Consider the following 24,046-nt stretch of genomic DNA (forward strand, 5'->3'; position numbering starts at 1 on the left):
AGCAGAAGAGAGAGAGAAAAAATTTTATTTTTGTTGATACTGCTGAACCACTGAATAAACCAAACCTAAAACCCTCCCTCTATCTCTGAATTTTCAAACTAAGCACGGCAATAAGTCTTCTTCATTATTAAAGCTAGTCAGAGCCTGAATGTATGTCATTTGCAAAGAAAATAATACTAAATTATACAAGGGCAAGTCTAAATTAACATTTTATAACTCAAGGTTAGATAACCAAAAAACATAGTTTACCACTACAATTAATATTTTACTGAAATCAAGGGAATGCTAAGCACAATAGATCTATGTGATTTATACATTTTTTGTTTAAAAATATTTCAGCAACTAATACAGAGACTAGCGTATAGTATATGCTGAGTAAATGTATGTGGGAACTGGGAAATTCTGTTCTTGCTGCTACAAAGCTCACAATTTTTGAGAAAAAAGAGCCTTGTCCACTAAACCACAATACAATATGGTAAGCAGCATCAAGAAAGGGGGGATATAGAAAAGAGATTGTTTAATTCTTTTAAAAAGACAAACTGATTCATGTCACTCCTTAGTGTTCAACCTCAATGAAGTCTGATTCCTTATGATGGTTTCATAAGAACCCTAGCTACTTTTTCAGACTTATTCCTAGCCCTGACACCTCCCTAAATGGAATTTCTCAATATTTCTTGAAAAAATACCACATCTTTTACATTGCTTAATGCCTCTCCCTTTCTACCTAGCAAACCTATTACTCCTTCAAGTGTCACTTCTATTAACCCTTGCCAAAATCCTCTAGGCAGGTTGGTTACTTCCTGTCTATGGGGGATGGGAGGAGGTACTAACTTTTTATTCAGCACTGACATGTGGCAAGTATCATTAAATGCTGTATCTCAAATGAGTCTCTTAATAGTTCAGACATATAAGTGGTATTGGTATTAACCTTCTTTTACAGATGAGAAATACTCTGACAGGTTCATTTACCCAAAAATCATACAGCAGCAAGTAAAGAGCAATGCACTATTCTAAGGCAGGTTTATCTGAATCCACTCTGTGGTCTTCACCTAGGACTTAACATACTATATTATTATTTGTTTGCCTTTCTATATTCCTTTTATTGAATTATTAAATGTAAGAATTATTTTATTCATTTTTAATCCCTACTATTTAATTAGTACATGGCAACAGAGGTGCTTAAAAACTATTCTCAATAAATGAGAGAGAGAATAGTTGTGATGGGGTGCATGGGAGGGGTAGAAAGAGTACAAAAGTCAAGGGAAGAAAGAGTTTAAAGAAGGCAAGGGCAATATCATATAATAGGAAGATAATTAGAAAAGGACACAGGATTTAAAGATTTGATCTTCTAAACTTTAAGTCATTTCTGAAGCACAATATGAAAGTAAGCCAGCATGCAGTGGGTTGAGAGTGAGCTGCAGCTATGTGAAGGATACAAGCTGTTTAAAGTAAAGGAATTTGGAAAAAAAGGAAAGCTGAAAGAGGATGGCCATTTGAGTAGGAAGCAAAGTGAGAGAAAGTTCTTAAATAAAGGGCCTTATCATCTTTCCAAGATACTGTTTACAAGGCTAAAAGGAAAATGAAAGAATCACCAACAAAGAAAGAGGGAAAGAGAAAAGGAGGGAAACAAAAGAGCAGGATGAGCTTTGGAACGAGAATGGCCATCTTCCTTGAGGAAAGATGGTTCATATTGGCCTATATTTGTTCAGTAAATAGAAGGCAAGGTTCAGGTTTGCCCTTCAAAACACAGGAAAAAACAAGAAATACACTTCGGAGGAATCAGACAGAATCAACAAGAGATGAGTTTTAAAAATGGTTGTCCATACACTAAGGAACTGACTTAAAAAAAAAAATACATATCAGTTAAACTGATGTGCTGTGCATTTCTCCCTGAATGCTCATCAACCTTGAAGTATGAGAAGTTACTGTCCTAAGAAACAGGATCCTTCATTGATTTGTGGCATAACTTAAGAATTGTAAAAAACCTACTGCATACTTACTTTAAAATATTTTTCGTTAAAAAAAAAAAAAAAACTTTTCATACTGGGACTGGCTTCCTAAATACTATCCATGAATGTTGGAGAAAAGTCCCTATAAATAATAATATAAATATTTTCCATTTATCTCAATATATGATAATATATTATTACCTAAAAAGTAATTTCAGTAATAGTGTCATCATCAAAGAATAGAAATTAAAAAGAAAAAGATACCTTAATAATATTCTGGAGTACCTTCTCATTCACGACTGCTTTGTGACAGGCTGTTTTTTGGTATAAATCCACAACTACTTCTAAAGACCTTTCAGCAAACGGTACATAATTCAAGGCTACCCATTCCGCCTAAAAAGTAATATTTTCACATGGAGTTAAAAATACATGAGATTAAATTAAATTATATTGTTTTCAAAGGGAAACCTTCTTTGTCTTAAAGTTCAGTCCTTGGTTTTAGGTCAGATTATATTACATGCAAAGTTTTCAAACAGATACGTACTTCATGAAAGAACAATTTTCAGCCAGGCAAAAATTAAAACTATCAGAAAAAGCACAGAGAGCATTCTACCAAGAAATGGGAAAGATGTACTTTACTTGTTGCCAACAGGTTAGGACAATTTTAGGAAATTTAACTCACCGGTGCAAATAGTTGGATCTATTGTGATTCCATTGTGTTGCAAGACAAATAGAATGAGAAAAGTTAATACACATTAAAACTACTTTTCGGACCATGTAAAATTTTATTTTAATGTTGAGTGAACAAAATCAGCCTGTGCATGCATTCAGAAATTTACTTTTCCCCTAAGCCAAAATTTGCCAATGATGGCTATAAAAATCTTTTAGGTAAAATCCAACTAAATTTCACACCAGCAATAGACAACTTATTTAGTACACACAGGTGTCTTCATTTTGCATGGCAGGCATTTATTTTAGACAAGATTAGGCTTAGGGATTTAGAAGCCATCTTGTAATGGGATGGGGCAGTGAAGAAAGGAACTTTGAAGAAAAACGTAACATGAAAGGCCAAACTTTCTGGAGAACTACTTGGGAAAGGAAAGTCATAAACAAGAAAAAAAGGAATACAGAAAAGATTTTCCAAATAGTGTTTTGAGTTTAAACTGTTAACAGACATATGAAAGTTTATTTGTGAATGAAAAATTTCCATCTTATGTGGAACTGTTTATAAGCCATGAAATCTTCCAGGGAAAATACAATTTAAATGAAATTACCTGATTATATTTTGCATTTGCAATGTGCTTGGTTTCTAGCTGTCCATACTGTGGAGGTTTACAGGAAAATTCCACAAATGCCAGTAACTGGTCAAATATAGCTGGATACATTATCTGCATGTTTTCTGGCCCCACGCAGATGGCCTATAAAAGCAAAATATGAACAGCAGAATGCATAACCTGAATTCCAGTTAAGTTCTTCACTGTATATGCATTTAACCAAAGAATCTTAAAAACTGTCCTATTTTATGTAAGTATTATACAATCTTTTATAAGTCCTGAAGGACATAGCTATTACAAGCTATTTTAAACTATTATTGAATAAAGTATAAGCCAAATGTGTTAATGAGCTACAAAATGTTTTTTAATAGAAAGTGTGATTTATGACTTAACAGACTGGAAAAAGGGCAAGCACTTGGAGTGGAGCCCCAGGCAGTCCTGAGGTTCCATGATTGGATCATTGGTTCAGGATTACAGCCATTAGACCATCAAGAACGCTTCACTGACCAAGATTATATTGACTGATAGTGACTTCTATTTAAATGATAGTATCAGTTCATTGAAATGACAGCTGATTTCTGCACTATGCTTAGTCTTCTGACTTTCACAAATAATCATGTGTATTATAGTTGGGGAAAATAAGCCATGGATGAAAATCTGTTTCTAAAAGAAATGTATATGTTAATTTTTTGACAGGGCAGTGTATATTTAATGTCTAATGTATCTGAATATATAGACTTGATTTAAAACAAGAAAATTTTAAAAAATTAATAGAAACTAAACCTATTGCTATAAACAATTTGATAAAGAGTAAAGTGCATATCCTGACACTGCAGATTTTAATTCCTTCAGGTATGTTGAAAGTACTTAAAATAAATCTTATATTTTCATTTTTTCTAGCCACAAATGTGTTTTCTCCTCTTGTCCTTTCACATATTTTAGTGTTTCTTTTTCTCTGTGGGAAAAATATTTAATGATATTATTTACATAATGTATAAAATAAATTTGTGCTTTACAAAACAAAAAGCATGGTCATTCTGCGCTTGAGGTACCCTCAAAGTACTAAATCAAAATTCAAAGCATTTCAAAATTTTAAGGAATATTCTTTAAAAAGATGCACACATTTATGTTTTCTGCAATCCATGGCTTTTTAAACCTGTCAGATAATATATTAATTTTATTTTCCCTGAAGGAAGATGTAACCATTTATGGTTATGACTTAAGTTTTAAATAAAAGTCTTGAAATATAGATAAGCAAAGTGCTGCCATTTCTAAGTTAGATCATCTTATAATTACAATGTAAAAAAGTAGAATAAAATATCTAATACTGTCTCTCAATATTTGGTTATTTTTCTCAGTAACAGTAAATGGAGAACTTGAATGCCTAAAAAAATTCACTCTACTGACTGATTCTGTAAATTTCACTTTCTTCTTTACTAATCTCTTGCTGAGTCGTAACTCTTAGAAGTAAACAAGCAGTAATTACTGTGGAAAAGAAATAATTATACCAAGTGGATTCTTAATTTTTCAATGACTAAAAAAGAGAAAAAGCCTGTGTGGTTACCTTAGAAAACTAAGTATTACCATTTCTCTGGAAATATCTTAGCACCAAATAATGACTGTGACTACACACTTTGATTTTCAGTGGTCCTTTATAAAAAGAAAATATACTGTAGCATTATAGTTGACTTAATAAGTAATTCTGAGATCTTAAAATGCATAATGTGGAACTGACATTTTTTTTAAACAAACTCCATCTAAGAAAAAGTTATTATTGGTTTTTCTTCAATATTCTTAAGTTTGTGTATCAGAAAAAAACTATAGTATGAACCTGATAACAGATTTTACTCCAAAAGTTAAGAATCAGTCAGCTATCTAGACATTTCCTATTATTCCAGTTTGAAAACTACATGTGAAAACAAGAACAGAAAATGGACATCCAACCTCTGACATGGTTCAAGGTTTCTCTTAAGTCCTTCAACAATAATTCCTTCAGTACCTATATCTACTAAGACTTTTTTTGCCCTCTCCCCTCATATACTAAGACGTTTGACAGGGAACTTGATGATGAAGACAGTAACAGCTAACATTTACTTTAACTGTGCCAGGCAGTAAATGCCTTACAAACCCCATTTAATAAGAAAATAGGTGAAGATCTATTATTTTTATTTTATAGATTAATAGATTAAGAAGCTGATATATAAAGAGATTCCAAAACTTGCCCCATTGACTAGCAGTCATTGTACAACTCCAAGGGCACCATCCACACACAATGTGATGATGTTTCCTGGAGTACTACTCTAGCCGCCTTGATGATGGAGGCAGATACAATATCCAGCCATCTGACTTTAGGAAGTTTAGTAATAAATAAGACAGATGCAGTCTCCTGATCTCAGAACTTAGGGAAAACAGATAATCAAATTCTCAGGTCCAACACATGCCAAAATATCTTGGCCAAAAAAAATCAATTAGCATATATAACTAGGTCAATTTGGTGGGAATGAGTGATTTAAGAACCAAGAGAAGACTGTGACCCTGAAGCCCTAACCTATATAATTGTAAACATGAAATAAAAAATGAGGTTTTATGTAGGAAATGATCTTTAATCAATAAAATGTTTCATTGGATAGCTTATTAATTTAAGGATAAAGTCCCAAAGTAAGTAAATTGTGCTGTAAAAAACTTTTCTGACACCTGTGGGAGAAAATACACACTTTTACTGTGTTTAATTTTTTCTATTAGGAAATATTAAAGACACCATATGCTTGACTCATACTTAAGTACTATGAAATATCATTTAGATAATCACATAAGTAATAAAGAACAGCTAGAGTGAAAATTAGTAACGCAAAATGATACCAACTGATATAAATGAACAGCAATAAAGCTTCCTAGGTTTCAGATTGAAGGTATGTATATATTGTTTTCAAAGCCAGTAAAAGCTCAGAACAAATTCCTAGTAGTTGGAATAAATGATTCTGTTTGTCTGTCATTGTTAAAGCAGAGTTTTTAAAAATAACATTATGTGTTTTTTTTTCTTGAAAAAAATTTTGGAGGTTTGGGTTTATAAAAACATGAATCGAACATCTGAATGAGAGTTCTAGATTATGGACATCCCATAAGGCCTGTGCTTTGCTTTGCTTTTCTGACAGAATAACTTTTCAATTTCCTCCAGGCCACTCCATAAGCAACCTATGTGCATGGTCAATCAAGGGGTAAAAAATAGGTAGTGACAGGCTACTTCTTTTCTCCACTGAAAATAAAAATAGCTATTTTGATTTCAATTGTTGAAAGCTGATATCCCTACAATAAAGTTTCTTAAATGTCAGATTCTCTTAAATTTTAAGTTTCTACACAATTTGTTTCTCTACACAATGTATCTAGGGTTAAAGAGATCAAGGAATTACTACTCAGCTGGACTTCCAATGAAGAGTTATTATGGCGTAACAGAAACCACTACTTTTACTGTGAAAGTTTTCATCACTCCAGCTGGATATAATGCAATCAGTTAATTAGAAAACATGATTTGCAGTACACAAATGTGATTAACACATGTGTAATCAGAATCTAGTTCCATTCTAATTTTGTTAGAATGTCATAGAAACTTTGTTGTAATTGCTGGCTCCTCGGTTGGCATTTTTCTGCTTAGCATTATGGTTGTTGTGAACTGTGCTAACAATTATCTCGATAGTTTAAAGAATTCTTTGATTTTGATTTGGTCTTGCCTGCTAACTGGGATTTACTCAATGATTTTTAGGTCTGTTTATTTTTAATTTTTTTAATTTATTATTTTTGCTGTTTGGTTTTTAATTTTTTATTTAAATTCAATTAATTAACATATAATGTATTATTGGTTTCAGAGGTAGAGGTCAGTGATTTATCAATCTTATATAATAACCAGTGCTCATTACATCGCATGCCCTCCTTAATAACTTTTTCACAGTAACAAAACACACTAGGTAAGATATATCTCTTTTTACTTATCAAACTCAACACCCAAAGAACAAATAATCCAATCAAGAAATGGGCAGAAGACATGGACAGACATTTTTCCAAAGAAGACATCCAAATGGCCAACAGACACATGAAAAAGTGCTCAACATCGCTTGGCATCAGGGAAATCCAAATCAAAACCTCAATGAGATACCACCTCACACCAGTCAGAATGGCTAAAATTAACAAGTCAGGAAACGACAGATGTTGGTGAGGATTCAGAGAAAGGGGAACCCTCCTACACTGTTGGTGGGAATGCAAGCTGGTGCAGGCACTCTGGAAAACAGTATGGAGGTTCCTTAAAAAGTTGAAAATAGAGCTACCCTACGACCCAGCAACTGCACTACTGGGTATTTACCCCAAAAATACAAATGTAGTGCTCCTAAGGGGTACGTGCACCCCGATGTTTATAGCAGCAATGTCCACAATAGCCAAACTATGGAAAGAGCCAAGATGTCCATCAACAGATGAATGGATAAAGATGTGTGTGTGTGTGTACACACACACACACACACACAATGGAATATTACGCAACCATCAAAAAATATGAAATCCTGCCATTTGCCACCACGTGGATGGAACTAGAGGGTATTATGCTAAGTGAAATAAGTCAATCAGAGAAAGACATGTATCATATGACCTCACTGATATGAGGAATTCTTAATCTCAGGAAACAAACAGGGTTGCTGGAGTGGTGGGGGGTGGGAGGGATGGGGTGGCTGGGTGATAGACACTGGGGAGGGTATGTGCTATGGTGAGCGCTGTGAATTGTGTAAGACTGATGAATCACAGACCTGTACCCCTGAAACAAATAATACATTATATGTTAAAAAAAAAAAGAAGATAGTAGGAAGGGAAAAACGAAGCGGGGGGGGGAATCGGGAGGGGGAGACGAACCATGAGAGACTAAGGACTCTGAGAAACAAACTGAGGGTTCTAGAGGGGAGGGGGGTGGGGGGATGGGTTAGCCTGGTGATGGGTATTAAAGAGGGCACGTATTGAATGGAGCACTGGGTGTTATATGCAAACAGTGAATCATGGAACACTACATCAAAAACTAATGATGTAATGTATGGTGATTAACATAACGTAATAAAATAAAATTTAAAAAAAGATATATCTCTTTTTAAAATTTCTGTGAGGAAAATACTTTATAAATTTATTCTTACTTCTTTTTTTAAAATTTAGGCTTCTAACAATTCCAGAGCTAAATTTAAGTACAATGAATATATATGTATATATATGATCCCATAGCTTATTAATTTTCTAATTATAAAAGTACTTTACTAAAGTTGTCATTCAGAAAAGTATATCTCTTGTAAAGAGCTGCATGAGCAAACCAAAAATGCTGGTGAAAGGAAACAAGAGGATACAGACAGTTTCTGAAAGACTCTCAAAACAAACCTGAATCACCTTTTCAAATACATCAGAAAACTGTATGTTTTTTAAATAAATGTTTACAATACTGAGTTTACACAAAGTATACATATTCAACAATCCTGATGATCCCGAATTTATCTCAAAAAATACACAGCAAACTAAAAAACTTCCAGCGAACCACGTGCATTATTGCTTAGAGAGCCACTAAAATTCTATTACCTTTTGGAGAACGTCTAAAGCTGTAAGCACAGCTTCCTGTAAACTTGTCAAAACTGCTTCAGTATAAGATGGAAGAATGAAAGGGGATGCATCTGAACTTATTGGGACTGACACAGCACTATGCAATATGACTCCCAGCTTTTGCAAGTCATCCATGTTGAAACCAGTTTTTATGTGTTGGTAGAGAGCTGGAAATATCTGAATTAAAGCTGTAAGGAAAGGCTGGCTGGGAATGAAAGTCAGTTTGTCAAAAGTAACAGGAGGCTTAGTGCTTTCCGATCCGATTCTATACCAGGTATTCCATGCAGCCCACCAGAGATTCAAATCTTCAAGTTCATCGGTAACTGTGGGTGGCTCAGAGCTACTATATCTTCCAAGTCTCTCTCCAACGGAATCTGTTCTTACAAATGGCCTGCTCAGGCCAGGGCCTGATATGGACCCTATAAGGACAGGCACAGGTACATTAACTACAGGTGGTGTCTCGGGCTTATCTGAGTCTCTGATGGGGGACACAATCTGTAAAATTTCCTGGAAGCTTTTCAGTGCAGCCAGAGATACTTCGTTGTTTTTGCTGAGTGCTGCTGACTGTATATGGTCAAGAAGAACATCCCATGCTCTTGAAAAATCTCCTATATTAGGAAGAGAAAAACAAAATCTATCAAAGTAGTCAAGATTTCTCTTACTACTGCACACTTTGGAATGTTTGCTTTATTTTACTACTTAAATTCCTATATAACTAGGAAAATATGCTTAGGTGTTAAGGTACAAACAATGTGAGTTAAAATCAATGAAACCCAAAACTCCAGTAAAAAATTTTTTTCAAATACAGGAATAAAGGGCACCAAGAAGAGGATAATGAATATATCAATGTTTTGGTCTTAAAATCAGAACTCTATAAATGTATGTACACATGTTTACACTATTTCCTGGTATTTCTGCCTAAGGAGAACGGAATAAAAACTTAAGAGGGTAAAAACAAAAGCTTTTTACAACTTTGATCTATCCATCCATCTTTATTAATGATTAAAAATAAGATGTTCTCATTCTTAAAAGTATTGGAAAAGTTAACAAATTATAACTGAATAATACGTGCTTTTTATAGGTCTAAATGTTTAAAGTAAACTATGCTATGCTCATAAAATCTTAACTTTACACTTTGGTTTTCATATTTACATAACTTACAGTGGCAGAATTTTTTTTGTTGTGGTTGCAGAATTTTCTTAAACATTTTTTTCCCAATTACAAGGAGTCACCAGGAGAAAACGTACCATAAAGAACAGACTGCCTTTTTAGAATGAGTCTAAATTTCTTCCTCTCATATGAAACTGAGTCTGCTGATCCACCATCAGCAGAGCACGGGCTGAATGGTAGTTGTTAGTTTCCACTGGTCAATCCAATCTCTTGTTCTACTCCTATGACCAATTAAGCACATTTATACTGAAGCTCTTTATAGCAACATGTAGTTTGTTTCTATGAAGCCCAGCTAAAATGACCTTGTTCCTCCAGCAATCTAGCCTAATGGCTTTAATGCCATGGATTATTACCCACATACTTGCACTTACTTTTTTCTTCTAAGGTTTTTTAATTTATTCATTTAAGAGAGAGAGAGGGAGAGCAAGCAAGAGCATGAGCAGGGAGGAGGGTTAGAGGGAGAGGGAGAAGCAGACTCCCCACTGAGCAGGGTGCCCAACGAGGGGCTCAATCCCAGGACCCCAGGATCATGACCTGAACTGAAGGCAGATGCTTAACTGACTGAGCCACCCAGGCACCCCACATACTTGCATTTAAATGACACCAAAATCAGAAGAATTGATATTTTCCAAAGCAGGATGACATACATAGGCTATAAAATACTTACATAATAAGGTTTAAAGTCACTTCCCAAAGGCTCTAAATGACTAAATTTTTAAAAAGAGATAAACCCATATGCCTAAGGAAGCATTCAGTTAGTAGGAAAACTGGAAGTAGTCCTGGTATGAAACAATAAGTACTACTCTGCCTATATAGGACAAAAAAAATAATACCTGGCCAGTTACATGCCTCTTCCTCTCCACTCTTTCTTTTATTAAAAAGTGAGGTATAATTTACATACAATTGAAAACACAGATTTTTTATTTTAGTAAACTGTTCAAAGAGTTTTGACATATTACATTTAAAAACTATCAAAACAGCTAAACAAAACACTTCTGTCTGTTGCCATCCTAGTTCAAAAGTCAGATGAAACATACATTTACCAACCAGAATGCTGACTTAATCTCAGAATATTTCATACCATAGGAGGAAAAACCCTGCAATTTCTCTATTAATGTAACTCTATGTCTAGAAAAAAGTCCTCTTTCTAAAAGACCAGGTATAATTATATACTGTACATGGTCATGTTAAAAATATGAACATTATTCTAAGATAATAAGCATTTTCTAATCTTCAAATTATAAAAAAATTATCAAAGCTACACAAACCGCCTTGTGTCTTCATTTTTAAAAAACTAGATCTTTATTAGGTTTTAGCTTTTCAAATAAGGTAACTATCATGGAAGTATTAAAAATGATGCTTATTTTGTCAAACTCAGCAAATGTACAGTTAAGACTGGTACATTTCATTTTATGTAAATTTTAAGTGAAAATTAAAAACTAGGATCTTTACATATATATCATATATTAAGCTCTAAGAGTGCAAAATTGATCAGACACTACAGATTATTTTTGGGGAAAAAAAGGAAAAATGCATGAACACTACACAAAAATGCTGATGGAAAGGATAAATATGCTTACACTTTAACATAAACAGGGACAAAAAAGCCAAATGTAAAATAGTAACTTGTAAAAATGCAAGAATATGTATGACATTCTCATAATTATGTAAAAAAGTATTTCTGTTCGGTTCATTTTTCTCTACCACCACCATCACTACCATCAGAACTGAAGGTACAATCTACACTGGGTTTCTTAATCTCAGTACTATTGACATGTACACTTCTTTCTGCCTGTAAACCTCCTCACATTTTGCTTACCGTTGCCTGACGAACTACTACTCACCCTTCAGATCTCAGCAAAAATACTGCTTTCTTAGAGAAGCCTACCTGGACCTCATAGGCCGGGTCAATTACGTATTATAAGCTTACAAAGCACCACTCCTTTGTACCATTTATCACTGTAGTAATTTTGTATTTATGTAATTATAGTTATTCCCTCAGGCCCATGATAACAAGGATGCTGTGTGTTTTACTCACCACTGTATCCCCTAGAGGCTAGCCCATAGGCGGTACATTACGTATTTTCTCAATGAAATGAACGAAAATGTGTATGCTCATGCACACACCACACATCAACAAAGACTGGCAGTTAAGACTGATTATTCTTGGAAAGTAGCACTGTACATAAAGTTTTTAAAGATCTTTTGTATTTTCCAAATTTCCTTTAACATGAATTACTTATGTAACTTGGGGGGGAAATGTATATATACCTAAAGGTTGCAGTAAATATCTTCTAGTGTTAAAGATTCTTGCTACTCCGGCCAATGTTAAAACCCAGGTCTCTGCCCACTGCTTCTCTGCTGTGTCCCTTGAATGATGAATGAGAATATTGCCACCTCCAGACTCAATCTTTTCTTTGTCTGCAGTGGTAGAAGACTCCCGAACTCGGTCCAGTAGATGAAAGAGAACCTGAATATTTATAAAAACGCACATAAAAATAACATAGCTTAAGTAACAGCACAGCAGTTAGAAACTGTCACAAGAAATTATACCTGACAGATCAATCCCGTATATCAGAAAAAATTTAACAGTAGAGAGATTATCCTTAAAGTCATAGAATATGAAAAAAAAATTTTTAAGATTTTATTTATTTGGCAGAGAGCGAGCGAGCACAGAAGCAGGGGGAGCGGCAGGCAGAGGGAGAAGCAGGCTCCCCGCCAAGCCAGGAGCCCAATGCAGGACTTGATCCCAGGACTCTGGGATCGTGACCTGAGCCGAAGGTAGATGCTTAACCCACTGAGCCACCAAGGCGTTCCGGAATATGAAAAACTTTTAAATTGTATAGAATATTTCTAGGACTTGTTGAGTTGGGGTATCAATAGAGCATCTATGGGGTAATATACAAGAAGGGAATGAAGCTAAGAAGTCCAGGCAAAAAATGTAATTATGGAAGACATCTGTGGAGAGGTTATAACTGAAAGCTCAGGACTAGATGAAGGTGCTTGAGAAAAATCAAGCAATGGGACGCCTGGCTGGTTCAGTCGCTAGAGCACATGACTCTTGAACTCAGGATCATGAGTTCAAGCCCCACATTGGGCATGGAGACTACATTAAAAAGAAGAAGGAAGAAAAAATCAAGCAGCAAGTGTTTGGGACTTGAAGAATGTTTACATTTGAAGAGTAGATTCAGGGGAGGGAATTGAAGAAAAAAATTTTTTAAAAATTGGAAAGACAAGCAGAAGCATTCTGTGAAACAGAATCCAAGGGAGGAGAAATTTCAAGGAGAAAATAATCAACAGCATTAAATGCTACAAAAAAATAAAAATGAGTAAGATAAGAACTGAATTTAGGGTGCAAATCTTGGCAATCAGAAGACCACCTGTAGCCTATGAACAATTTCTGTGGTTCTCAAAATATGGTCTCAGAACCAACAGCATTAGCATCACGCAGGAAATTCATAGACATGCAAATTCTCAAGCCCCAAGCCAGAAAAATCAGAAATTCTGGGAGGCAAGGGCTGGTGGCTAAGTCCTCTAGGTGATTCTGTTACCTTAAGGTTTAAGAAACTGTCAAGTAGAATAATCTGGAAATCATATTAAAGGGTCAGGAGAATGCAGGGGAGGAGAGGAAAGAAAAAAAATCACTGACAATTAGGCAGCAAGATTAACAAGCTGTTTAAAAGGAAAATAGGAATCAGAGAAAATATCAGTTTGTTTTTTAAAATAGTAAGGGAGGCTTAAGCATGTTTGTGATCTGAAGAGGAGGAGCCAGTGGATGGAGTTGAAACAGAACACACAGGACGGAGAAGGAATTTTAATTATTTTTATTAGTGGATATGCATTATTAATTTTTAAGAAGACATTTTGGAATATTTTTATTAAATTGAAGACAAATTGTTAAATACAATTAAGATCTATTATGCGGCCTATTGTCAAACTTACTGATGTCGGAAATTCACAAAAGTGGTGAAATGATAAATAGATTTTTATTAAAATAGAATAGATGGAACAAAAAAGGAGAGCTTTCAGCAAAGAGGGGATGCTCACTAATAAACTGTTGGCTTTGTAGAAAGTTTTTAAAAATATTTATTTGTTTTGAGAGAGAGAGAGTGCACCTGCACATAAGCGGGGGGAGGGGCAGAAGGAGAGGGAGGGAGAGAATCCCAAGCAAACTCTATGCTGAGTACAGAGTCCCCGATGCAGGGCCCGATCTCACAACCATGAGATCATGACCTGAGCCAAAATCAAGATCTGGATGCCCAACGGAGCCACCCAGGTACCCCGTAGAAAGTTTTTAAAAACGGGATGAAAAAGAAAAATAAAGGGGTACCTGGCTAGCTCAGTCAGTACAGCAAGTGACTTTTGGTCTCTGGATTTTGAGTTTGAGCCCCACGTTGGGTGTAGAGATTACTTAAAAATAAAATATTAAAAAACAAAGAAAAAAAAGAAAAAAATGAAACTGTATATTTAATGAACAAATATATAGAATTTACCAATTAGAGGTTACTTCTATTTGGCGATCCTGCAAGTATATTTCACTATTGTTGATATTCTTTTATTTATAAAATTCTCAGTTGGTTACATTTGAATTACGTGGTTTTGGGGAAACAGGAAGAAAAAAGGGAAAGGCAAAGGCAGAAATCAGAGACAGAGATAATAAGAGATGAAGACAGAAAAAGAGAGAATAGGCTTTCAATATGTAATTTATTCTGTGAGGTACAACTTAAAGTATGACAAAACTAACATTACGTTTTGTCAAAAGCACAAATGCATGGAAATTCTTGTTCAAAAATTAATAGGAACTAGATAATTTGAAAAATTTAGAAATTTGTCTCAAAAGCTAGTAACTCAATCTAATCTACAATACCTTCCAAATAACAGTGTGCCACGTTGAGTGCTGTAATAAAGTTCCATGTGCACCAATTGTTGAAAACAGAGTTTGTCCTGCACTCTTCCTCACAGCAGGACGGGGGTCCACACAGAGTTCACCCAATTTTGCATAAAGACACAACCACAAGCAATCAAAAGGTGGTGCAGGATGGAAAGGCCGATTTAAAACAACTCCTTTCTCTTCTGCCTGCTTTTGCTGTGCTGCCTCTTCTTTATTTAATTCTTTTTCAATAGTTTCTCCTCTTTGGAAAAAATAATCTGAAATATTCCACTAAAAAGCAAAGTAGAAAAATGCCATTTCACTCAGATTTTATTTCAAACACATAAATACGCAACACATGGTTGCTTTACCTTTCAGAATAAAACTTTTAATAGCCACTTCAGTAATTTCTTTTCTAGTAGAACAGATTTGAAAACATCTCTGTCACATGTCTCCATCTGATTTCAGGAGAATTTGGGGAAACAATCATGTGCTAACATGAATATTTTCAAACATTTTTATTATGAAACATTTCAAGAACATACAGAAAAACAGGGAAAATGGTATCAATATATTGATACACAGAAAGCCAATTGTTAACATTCTGTGGTATTTACTTCGTGCCTAAATTTTATAATTCCCCTAGATAAAGGCTTTAAAAAAATAACCATGATACCATTATGACACCACAAAAATTATTAACGATTCCTTAATATCATTTAATGATATTTTATAATTTCATAAGAATAATTACTATATCCAAATATATCTTATGACCCTCTTCTCAACCACAGTATGTGGTGTATGAATTAATGAGAATTATGCCAATTATAAAAATGTAGAGAATCCTATGAACATAAATATAAAGGAGGTGACACCTAGCAGTAATTTAATCAACACTGAATTAACTACTCTTTGGGAACAATTCTATACACGTGCTTATTTTCTTTCCTATAATTACATTTTTAATAGTTATCCAGCTTGTAAGGGATATTTACGTTTGACTTCAAAAACTTCTGGCTTATAATAAACATTTAAGAGTCTAAATAATTGCCTTTAAATACATTCATATTGGGAACAGCTTTCTATTTGTTTACTTATGTAATATTAATAATATCCTAACTTAGATTTTACTTCTTTCTACATTCAAAATGAGTAAAATGAGGATCAAGATGTCAATAATTAAACAATTAACAAGAGGCACACAGAATTAAAATGCAAGTATATCTGTTTCCATAGTAAAAGCTCTTCCATTAACATATGCCTTCTAATAGCTAATAAAGCAGTGCTGACAAACTACAGGACTGCGTATAGAGCAAAGCCCTGTGTATACAGTAAAGCCTTTTACTGGAGCTTTATTTACTAAATAAGTAATATATGGAAATGTTGCTACTGAAACAATGTTAAAAATCCGTTAATCTTTACACTAGCGTCAACTGAATACTTCCCTTGTATGTACTACTACTTGTTTACTAAATCCTCTCATGACAAACCTTTAAAAGCTAAATTTCAGCTCAATATATCAAAATTATTCCAAATATTCTGCTATTAATGAAGTAATTCTTAAAGTATGTCATTTAACCCTTCATGCAAAATAGAAGTTTAGTACTTAAAAGTCATTTAAACAACCCCTCTAAAGCCAAAAGCCTATTCTCCTAGCATTCACTCTCAGCAGCATAACAGTGATTTCTAAATCATATGATCACAAGAAAGACAATAATACTTACCAATAAACCTATTGAAGTCAAACTAATATTAAGTTCTTGGTTATGAAGTCCAAAGCTACCTGCAACATCTACAACAATCTGCAGGCACGTACAAGGCATTGTTGGTAGAAAATCTGTCACGACCAACTGAAGACACTGGAATGCAGTTCGTATCAAGGATTCTCTGAAAAAAATTATACTCATGCACTTAAAAGAAATGTAAGTAAAAAGACACACCTTACAATAATTTTAACCAAGTTAAATTCTATTTTAAAAATTGAACAAGAGGGCGCCTGGGTGGCTCAGCTGGTTAAGCGACTGCCTTCAGCTCAGGTCATGATCCCAGGGTCCTGGGATCGAGTCCCACATCGGGCTCCCTGCTCTGCGGGGAGCCCGCTTCTCCCTCCCCCACTCCCCCTGCTTGTGTTCCCTCTCTCGCTGTGTCTCTCTCTGTCAAATAAATAAATAAAATCTTTAAAAAAAAAAAAAAAAATTGAACAAGAAAATCTTCCCTAATACAGGTCATACAGTATTTCAATATTTACATAAATGTAAAAGATAAAGACATACTCGAACAAATCAATAAATAAAAATAAAGAAAGAATTTTGTATCAACTAGTCAAACAAAACAGACATTAATGAGAAAAGGAAATTGGCTACAGCTACTTTCTCACCACCATATCCCCAATATCTAGCATGGTGCCTAGCACATGCAAATACACACAATTTACTCACTGAATGAAAATTAGTTCCTCATTCTTTTATATCTATATCTTATTTAAAATTCTACATCTAGTCTGTAAAAGAAAAGAGTACATTTTGAATTTCAAATGAAGAGAATAAGAAGTAACTGATTTTAGAGAGAAATTCCAGTGGTGAAACAATGATGAAAGCAAATTATAATAGCTAACGCTTATTTTTTCTTAAAGATTTTATTTTAGAGAGAGAGAAAAAGAGAGAGAGAGCACACAAGCAAGGGGAGGGAGGACAAGCAGATTCCATGCTGATGCAGGGCTTGATCTCACAGCCCCAAGACCACAACCAAAACCAAAGCAGAAATCAAGAGTCAGATGCCCAACTGACCAAGCCACCCAGGCGCCCCAACTGCTAAAACTTATTGAATGTTTGCTATGTAATGCACTTCCTAAGTGTTTTACATGTACTAACTAATTTCATCCTACAACGATGCCCTATTTTATAACTGCATTGTAGACTGGGATAAGAAACTTAAGCTTGATTTAAGCTATGGCTGGTCTCTTTCCACTTTAATCATCTCAGTACTTTGTAGTATTTAAGAAAATTTATTACCACAAATAAGAAAAAATAATTTTCCATAATAGTCCCAAGCATCTCAATCATATAAAATTCCTCAACTAGTCATCATACCAGATAGTATGAGTTCTGCTGCAGAATGAGACAAATAGATGCAAACATTTGATAGACCTCTCCACTGCAATGTTCTACCTTAAGTTAAATAAGTCTATTTTGCTCTTCCTTCAGTATTTACTTAGTTAATAATACCACCATTCATTAAAGCTGCCTAAGTTAGAAATCTGGAAGTCATTCCTTATTCTATTTCCTTTATCACCCTTCACTCCCATAATCAATCTGCTAAGTAGCTCAAATCCATCACTCTTCCTCTGTATTTCTAGAGAACACTGCAGGTTCTCTCATTTCCCATCCACCCCTACACGGTGCTGTCACAGTGATAGATTTCAAATGCACATCAGATCACACTGTTCCTCTGCTTAAAACTCCTAAAATGCCTCTCAAATGTATTGAAGACAAATCCAAATAGTTTATAAGGTCCTTCATAATTTTGACTCTGCCCTCCTCCAGGGACACAGGCCCCTACCACTGGAATCCTATCCTTCTGCGGCCTAACAGACTATTCTCATTAGGATTCTACTTACAGAGCTTGTTCTTTTTCCCTAAGATTCTACTTTTAGAGCAAGAGCTATTTATCTGTGTAATCAGAGTAACTAGCAAGCATAGTACTTAGAATATACTGGCACAAAATAAATGAACAATATGTTGCTGGAGTGGTGGGGGGTGGGAGGGATGGGGTGGCTGGGTGATAGACATTGGGGAGGGTATGTGCTATGGTGAGCGCTATGAATTGTGTAAGACTGATGAATCACAGACCTGTACCCCTGAAACAAATAATTCACTATATGTTAAAAAAAGAAGAAGAAGAAGATAGTAGGAAGGGAAAAATGAAGGGGAGGAAATCAGAGGGGGAGACGAATGAACCACGAGAGACTATGGACTCTAAGAAACAAACTGAGAGTTCTAGAGGGGAGGGGGGCGGGGGGATGGGCTGGCCTAGTGATGGGTATTAAAGAGGGCACGTATTGAATGGAGCACTGGGTGTTATATGCAAACAATGAATCATGGAACACTACATCAAAAACTAATGATGTAATATGTGGTGATTAACATAACGTAATAAAATAAAATTTTTTTTTAAAAGTCCCTTAAAAGCAATTTCTTAGATTTCCCAATATATGCAGAGAAGTTAAGTCCTAAGTGTTAATTCACATCTTACCAATGCTAATTTTATAATACAAAACCCAATCTTTGGATGTGTTACAAAATTTGTTAGCTTGCCGCATTTACCCTATAAACCTTATATTCTTGTAAAAATGTCAAATGTCAAGTAAACAGCAATTTTTCTATCCTTCCAAAACAAAGGTGAGCCCTGATAATTCACTATAGTCACTGGGGGTAGGATTAAGAAAAACAATTCTAGATCTGAGCCAGGAAGGGCATACATAAAAAATTACCACTTCTGCAAGATTTTAGGACCAACCTCTTCATTACTTTTTGGATGTTAATTTTAAACACTTACCCTTGATCATTTCTGATTGCTCCCATGACTCCAAGCACTAATGGCCATCCAGGTCCAAGACTGTCTCCCTGACTCTGAAGAATCTGCAGCACACATTCTAATTGCTTGAGTCGGATATCTGGATGGTTAATACTGGACATCTCCTTTAATGGGTTCAATAAAAGCAACTGCAGCCTCTGAAAAGAGGGCAGGAAACTAATTAGGAAGAGAGGCTCAAAAAGACAGGAAGGATTTAGAGCTGTTTTTTTTTTTTAATTTAATTTTATTTTATTATGTTATGTACAGCTGCTTTTTAAATTTACATTCACCTCCATTCAGACCATAATAGTAACTAGAAACTTTTCTACTAAAACAAACACTGAATATGATTCTCTGTTATCACCAGAGGTTTATTTTGTCCTCTTTTATTAAAATAAAAGAAAATAAAAACCAATCCTCAACATGTTAGATTTTGGATTAAATGGAGAGTGATCCTGTATTAAAAGACACTAATTAAAGACCCCAAACAAAAAATAATTAAAAACTTTTTTTAAAAAAAGACACTAATTAAAGACCCATATGAAATGAATCTCACTAAAGGAAATATATCTATTTATACCTAGCTATATTTGGAGAGAGGAAAATAATCTCCAATTTCTAAAATCACCTTTCATTTACTCTGTTAATGTATATCACATGGATTTAAATTTAAAATTCTTAATACTACTAAAAATTAAGTATGGTAGACATTAACAAAGATGGCATAAAACTACTGGAATCCATTAGAGTAAAAAAAAAAAAAAAAAAAAGTACTCTGTTCTGGTCCTTTCAGTACCTGAAAGCACTTGCTTCATTTTTAACTTTTTTCTCTTCAAGGACTCACTTATTTGGTTCGCTGACTGAAAAAAACATTTAAGCTCTCACTATGTGCCAGGTATTAAGCTGAATGTTAAGGATATGGATCAGGGTTTTCTTTTCAAAAAACTTAAACTATAATAGGAAAAGGTATGAAATCACTAAAATGTAAGCTCTATAAGAACATACATCTTTTGTTTCGTTTACCATTCTATGCCAAGAGCTAATACACTAGTGGCACGTCATACGTACTCAATAAGTAATATAATTACAATACAGTAAGATAATGAAGTCAAGGAAATTCCTATTAAAAACCTCATTCCTACTCAATCTTCAAACAATAGAACTTTGGTGGATTTTAAAAAAACTGTATAAGATGGGGCGCCTGGGTGGCTCAGTTGGTTAAAAAAACTGTATAAGATACAGGTGAATGATTACAGAAGTCAGGACAAAGGGCTGAAAAACTCTGGAAGAATAAAATAACTTTTAGAAGTATTTAAAAATAAAAATCTATTTTATTGTACTTGTCTCTTCGAGTACTTGTTTTCTCCCCATGTAAGGATGATTAGAGAAAAAATCAGAGACAGTTAAGGACCAAAGCAAGGAGGCTAATAAAGTAGGGTGTCAAAATAAAGCTTCAGCAATGCATGAACAAGGAAACTTCCACACTGGGAGACCAGTTCTAGGTAATTTAGTAGCTTTAATTCCATGTCATTCACAAGAAAGTTGCTATAATTTTTAATAAAGATAATCCTAAAAATCCAGACATATCAACCTTCTGTAAGATATCCATGGTCTATATATAAAATAGAATATTAAGCAACAAAACCCATTCTTGGAATGTCATCCAGTTGATAAATTAAGAAAAAATTACATATGGGAGATGATGATTTTATATTAAGAATTATTTTTAAAAAACAAGAAATTTTTTTAACCTGGTTTTGTGAAAGTGGAGGATCATGGTTAAATGTTAATCCTGCTTTAATAAGTGAAGTTAAAGCTTCTGCTCCCCATTCTCTCATTCGAGAGTTTGGATGCTGGCAGACCTGAAGACAAAACATTGAACAAAAATTAAATATTTAACTTGTACACTTGAACTATGTATCACACATCAATTTGAGAAAAGAAAAATTAAAACATTACATTTTCTGTTCTTTCACACTTCAAGGTTTTATTTATTTATTTATTTGAGAGAGAGAGAAAGAGAGAGCCCAAGCAGCGGGAGGGGCAGAGGGAGAGGGAGAAGCAGGCTCCCCGCTGAGCAGGGAGCCCAATGCGGGGGCTCGATCCCAGGACTCTGGGATCATGACCTGAGTCAAAGGCAGACATTTAACCAACTGAGCCACCCAGGCACCCCTGTTCTTTCACATTTTAAAAATTATACCAAATGTTCATCAATAAGGACTGAATGAAAAATTATATATCTAAAATATAAGTTAGCTTACCTTCTGTTTAAGGGGCAAGGGAAGCAATAGAGAGACAGAAGATAAAAGATGAAACTAAACAAGTCACAGAAAAAAAAGGATGTCATAAAAGTAAATTGTGTCATCAGAGTAAACAAAAGAAGCAAGCTGACACTAAGGTTCCTAATTAGGCCTATCCTCATAATCAAATACTATGCTAAAATCTTAAAAACTTATTTTTGTGCCATTTGGTGAGAAGGTCCATGATAAAGAAATCTATTCTTTAATAATTCATAAAAGTAATCCCAATAAAATAGAAAAAAAATAAAGAAAAGGTCAAGCACATTTGTTTTTCTTATTAAGAATAATACCTTTCCTAGCTTACTCAACTAATACAAAATGATCTTGGCAACCTAAACCTAAAGCACACATGAAGACATGTGTGTCTGACAGAAGCAGCTGTTACTGAGAAGTAGCTAATTATTAACAAACATTTCAACTTGGACACAAGAGTATACAAATTCAGATGAAATTCCCTGTGTACTACCTATAATTAGTGATACCAAACAAGCTTTTCCGTTTGCAGAAGAGCTATCTCATCACAGGAAAGGCTGTAAAGACACAGTGTTTACTACTAACTCTCAGCCCTTGAAGTTTCAGAACTAGCTGAAACTGAGGTGGATCAAGAGACTGTATTAACAAAAGAAAGAGGTCCCAGGCTAACAGTTAAAGGAGCCTTCAGAGATTGCATTGATGTATCACCCATTTTCAGCCAAAAAAAAAAAAAAAACCACCTATTCGTTCACCAAAGCAATTATTATAAAACTTTAGTCTTTGGTAAATTATACAGATATAAGTACTAGGAAAAAAATGGTAATGCTGGTTTTTCATATGGTTATCCAGAATCATTAGTTCAATGTTTATGTCTTCATTCTTAACAAAAAGTAAACACAGTATTTAAGAAAAAAAGTTACCTCAAGTAGATGGCCAGTTAGAGGTCTCCAAAGAATTTCTATTCGGTGCATGTTAACTAGACCTGTTTCTAACAATTTGGCAACAGCAAAAAGAGATGGTTCCTAAAGAGAAAATACATTGCATTTTGCTATTATAAGAATTTTTAGTACCTCAAATGTAAATAAAACTGACAATACTCTGAAAAGCATGACTATAATTAATATCTAACTAGCATAAAGTTTGCAATAATTATAACAGAACTTCAGTTATCATGAGATGAGCCTTCCCGCCCACCCCCAAGTATCCAGAATAGCTTCTAATTGGAAAATTTGGTTAGGAAGAGAACACCTTCATGAGGAAAAAGTAAAAACTTCAAAAGTTATTTCAAACACATAGAATGGCTAGTCTTCTGACCAGAAGGAAAGGTGCATTCTGCCATAGACTTAAACTGTGTCCCCCTAAAATTCCTATGTTGAAGCCCTAACCCCCAAATTGATGATATCTGGAGATAAGGCCTATAGAGGGTAATTAAAGTTAAATGAGGTCTTAAGGGTAAAACTCTGGTAAGATAGTATTAACGCCTTAAAAAAAGAGACACCAGAGAACTTGCTAGTGCACTCTTGAGCACTCCTCCCGCACCACATGAGGACACAGTGAGAAGGCAGCTATCTTTCAAGCCAGGAAGAGAGCCCTCACTAGAACCACCATGCTGGCATCTAGATCTCAGACTTGCAGCCTCCAGAATTATGAGAAAATACATTTCTGTAGTTTAAGCCACCCAGTCTGTGATAATTTATTATGGCAGCCCAGAATGACTAATATATATTCTTATGAGCATAATCTTCAAATGTTCAGGTTTTATGTGTGAATGTCAGGAAGTATGAATACAGCAGAAAGAAGACAACAGAGAGCAGGGCAAAGAAGTATGAAGTCAGAAATATGGCAGATATCAGAGCTGTCAGTTTAGACACTAACAAAAAAGTAGCAGAAATAGAAGACAAACCCCTCTCCTCAGTTGCTGGCATTTCACCAATCAGAAAGGGAACTAGTATTGTTTTGAGACAAATACGGTCAGACTGATCCTTTCTGCGTGTGCTAATGTTGTGGGTACCTTAAAAATTTCTGTGGTAGAAAACTGTATCATTGTAGAAACAGCATGATACCTGTGAACTGCCTGTAACTGCTTAGGATTTCATTTCAACTCTACCACTTAATAGCTATGTAATACTGAGTAAGTTACTACTTCCACTAAATTTTTTTAACCTATGAAATGGAGATAATAATATACAGAAACAATCACATGTTAGAAAGTATCTGGCACATAGTAAGTCCTCATAAATGTTGCCTAGTATTACTTCCTCCTCCTCCTTCTGCTTATTGTAACCAAAATGCAGGAATCATGTGGCATTTAAAAGAACGTAC

The 24,046-nt window shown here is 34.6% G+C and overlaps 1 protein-coding gene across 3 annotated transcripts in view; it reads right to left on the reverse strand.

Annotated features, from left to right (window-relative positions):
* Positions 1 to 24,046, reverse strand: part of MON2 (MON2 homolog, regulator of endosome-to-Golgi trafficking) — a 105,556-nt gene that overhangs the window by 22,336 nt on the left and 59,174 nt on the right. For 2 of the 3 annotated variants that reach the window (XM_021678690.2, XM_044915378.1), the window contains exons 20-28: positions 22,645 to 22,746; positions 21,203 to 21,313; positions 19,434 to 19,609; positions 16,604 to 16,766; positions 14,874 to 15,167; positions 12,278 to 12,476; positions 8,816 to 9,444; positions 3,224 to 3,367; positions 2,214 to 2,342 (exon numbers count right to left, since the gene is read on the reverse strand). In XM_021678690.2, the coding sequence (XP_021534365.1) occupies positions 2,214 to 2,342; positions 3,224 to 3,367; positions 8,816 to 9,444; positions 12,278 to 12,476; positions 14,874 to 15,167; positions 16,604 to 16,766; positions 19,434 to 19,609; positions 21,203 to 21,313; positions 22,645 to 22,746 (1,947 nt within the window). Of the gene's footprint in view, positions 1 to 2,213; positions 2,343 to 2,631; positions 2,650 to 3,223; positions 3,368 to 8,815; positions 9,445 to 12,277; positions 12,477 to 14,873; positions 15,168 to 16,603; positions 16,767 to 19,433; positions 19,610 to 21,202; positions 21,314 to 22,644; positions 22,747 to 24,046 lie in introns of all 3 variants that reach the window. The other variant, XM_044915377.1, reaches the window with a different exon arrangement.

This window comes from Neomonachus schauinslandi, chromosome 5, assembly GCF_002201575.2.
Source record: "Neomonachus schauinslandi chromosome 5, ASM220157v2, whole genome shotgun sequence".
Classification (NCBI taxonomy): Eukaryota; Metazoa; Chordata; class Mammalia; order Carnivora; family Phocidae; genus Neomonachus; species Neomonachus schauinslandi.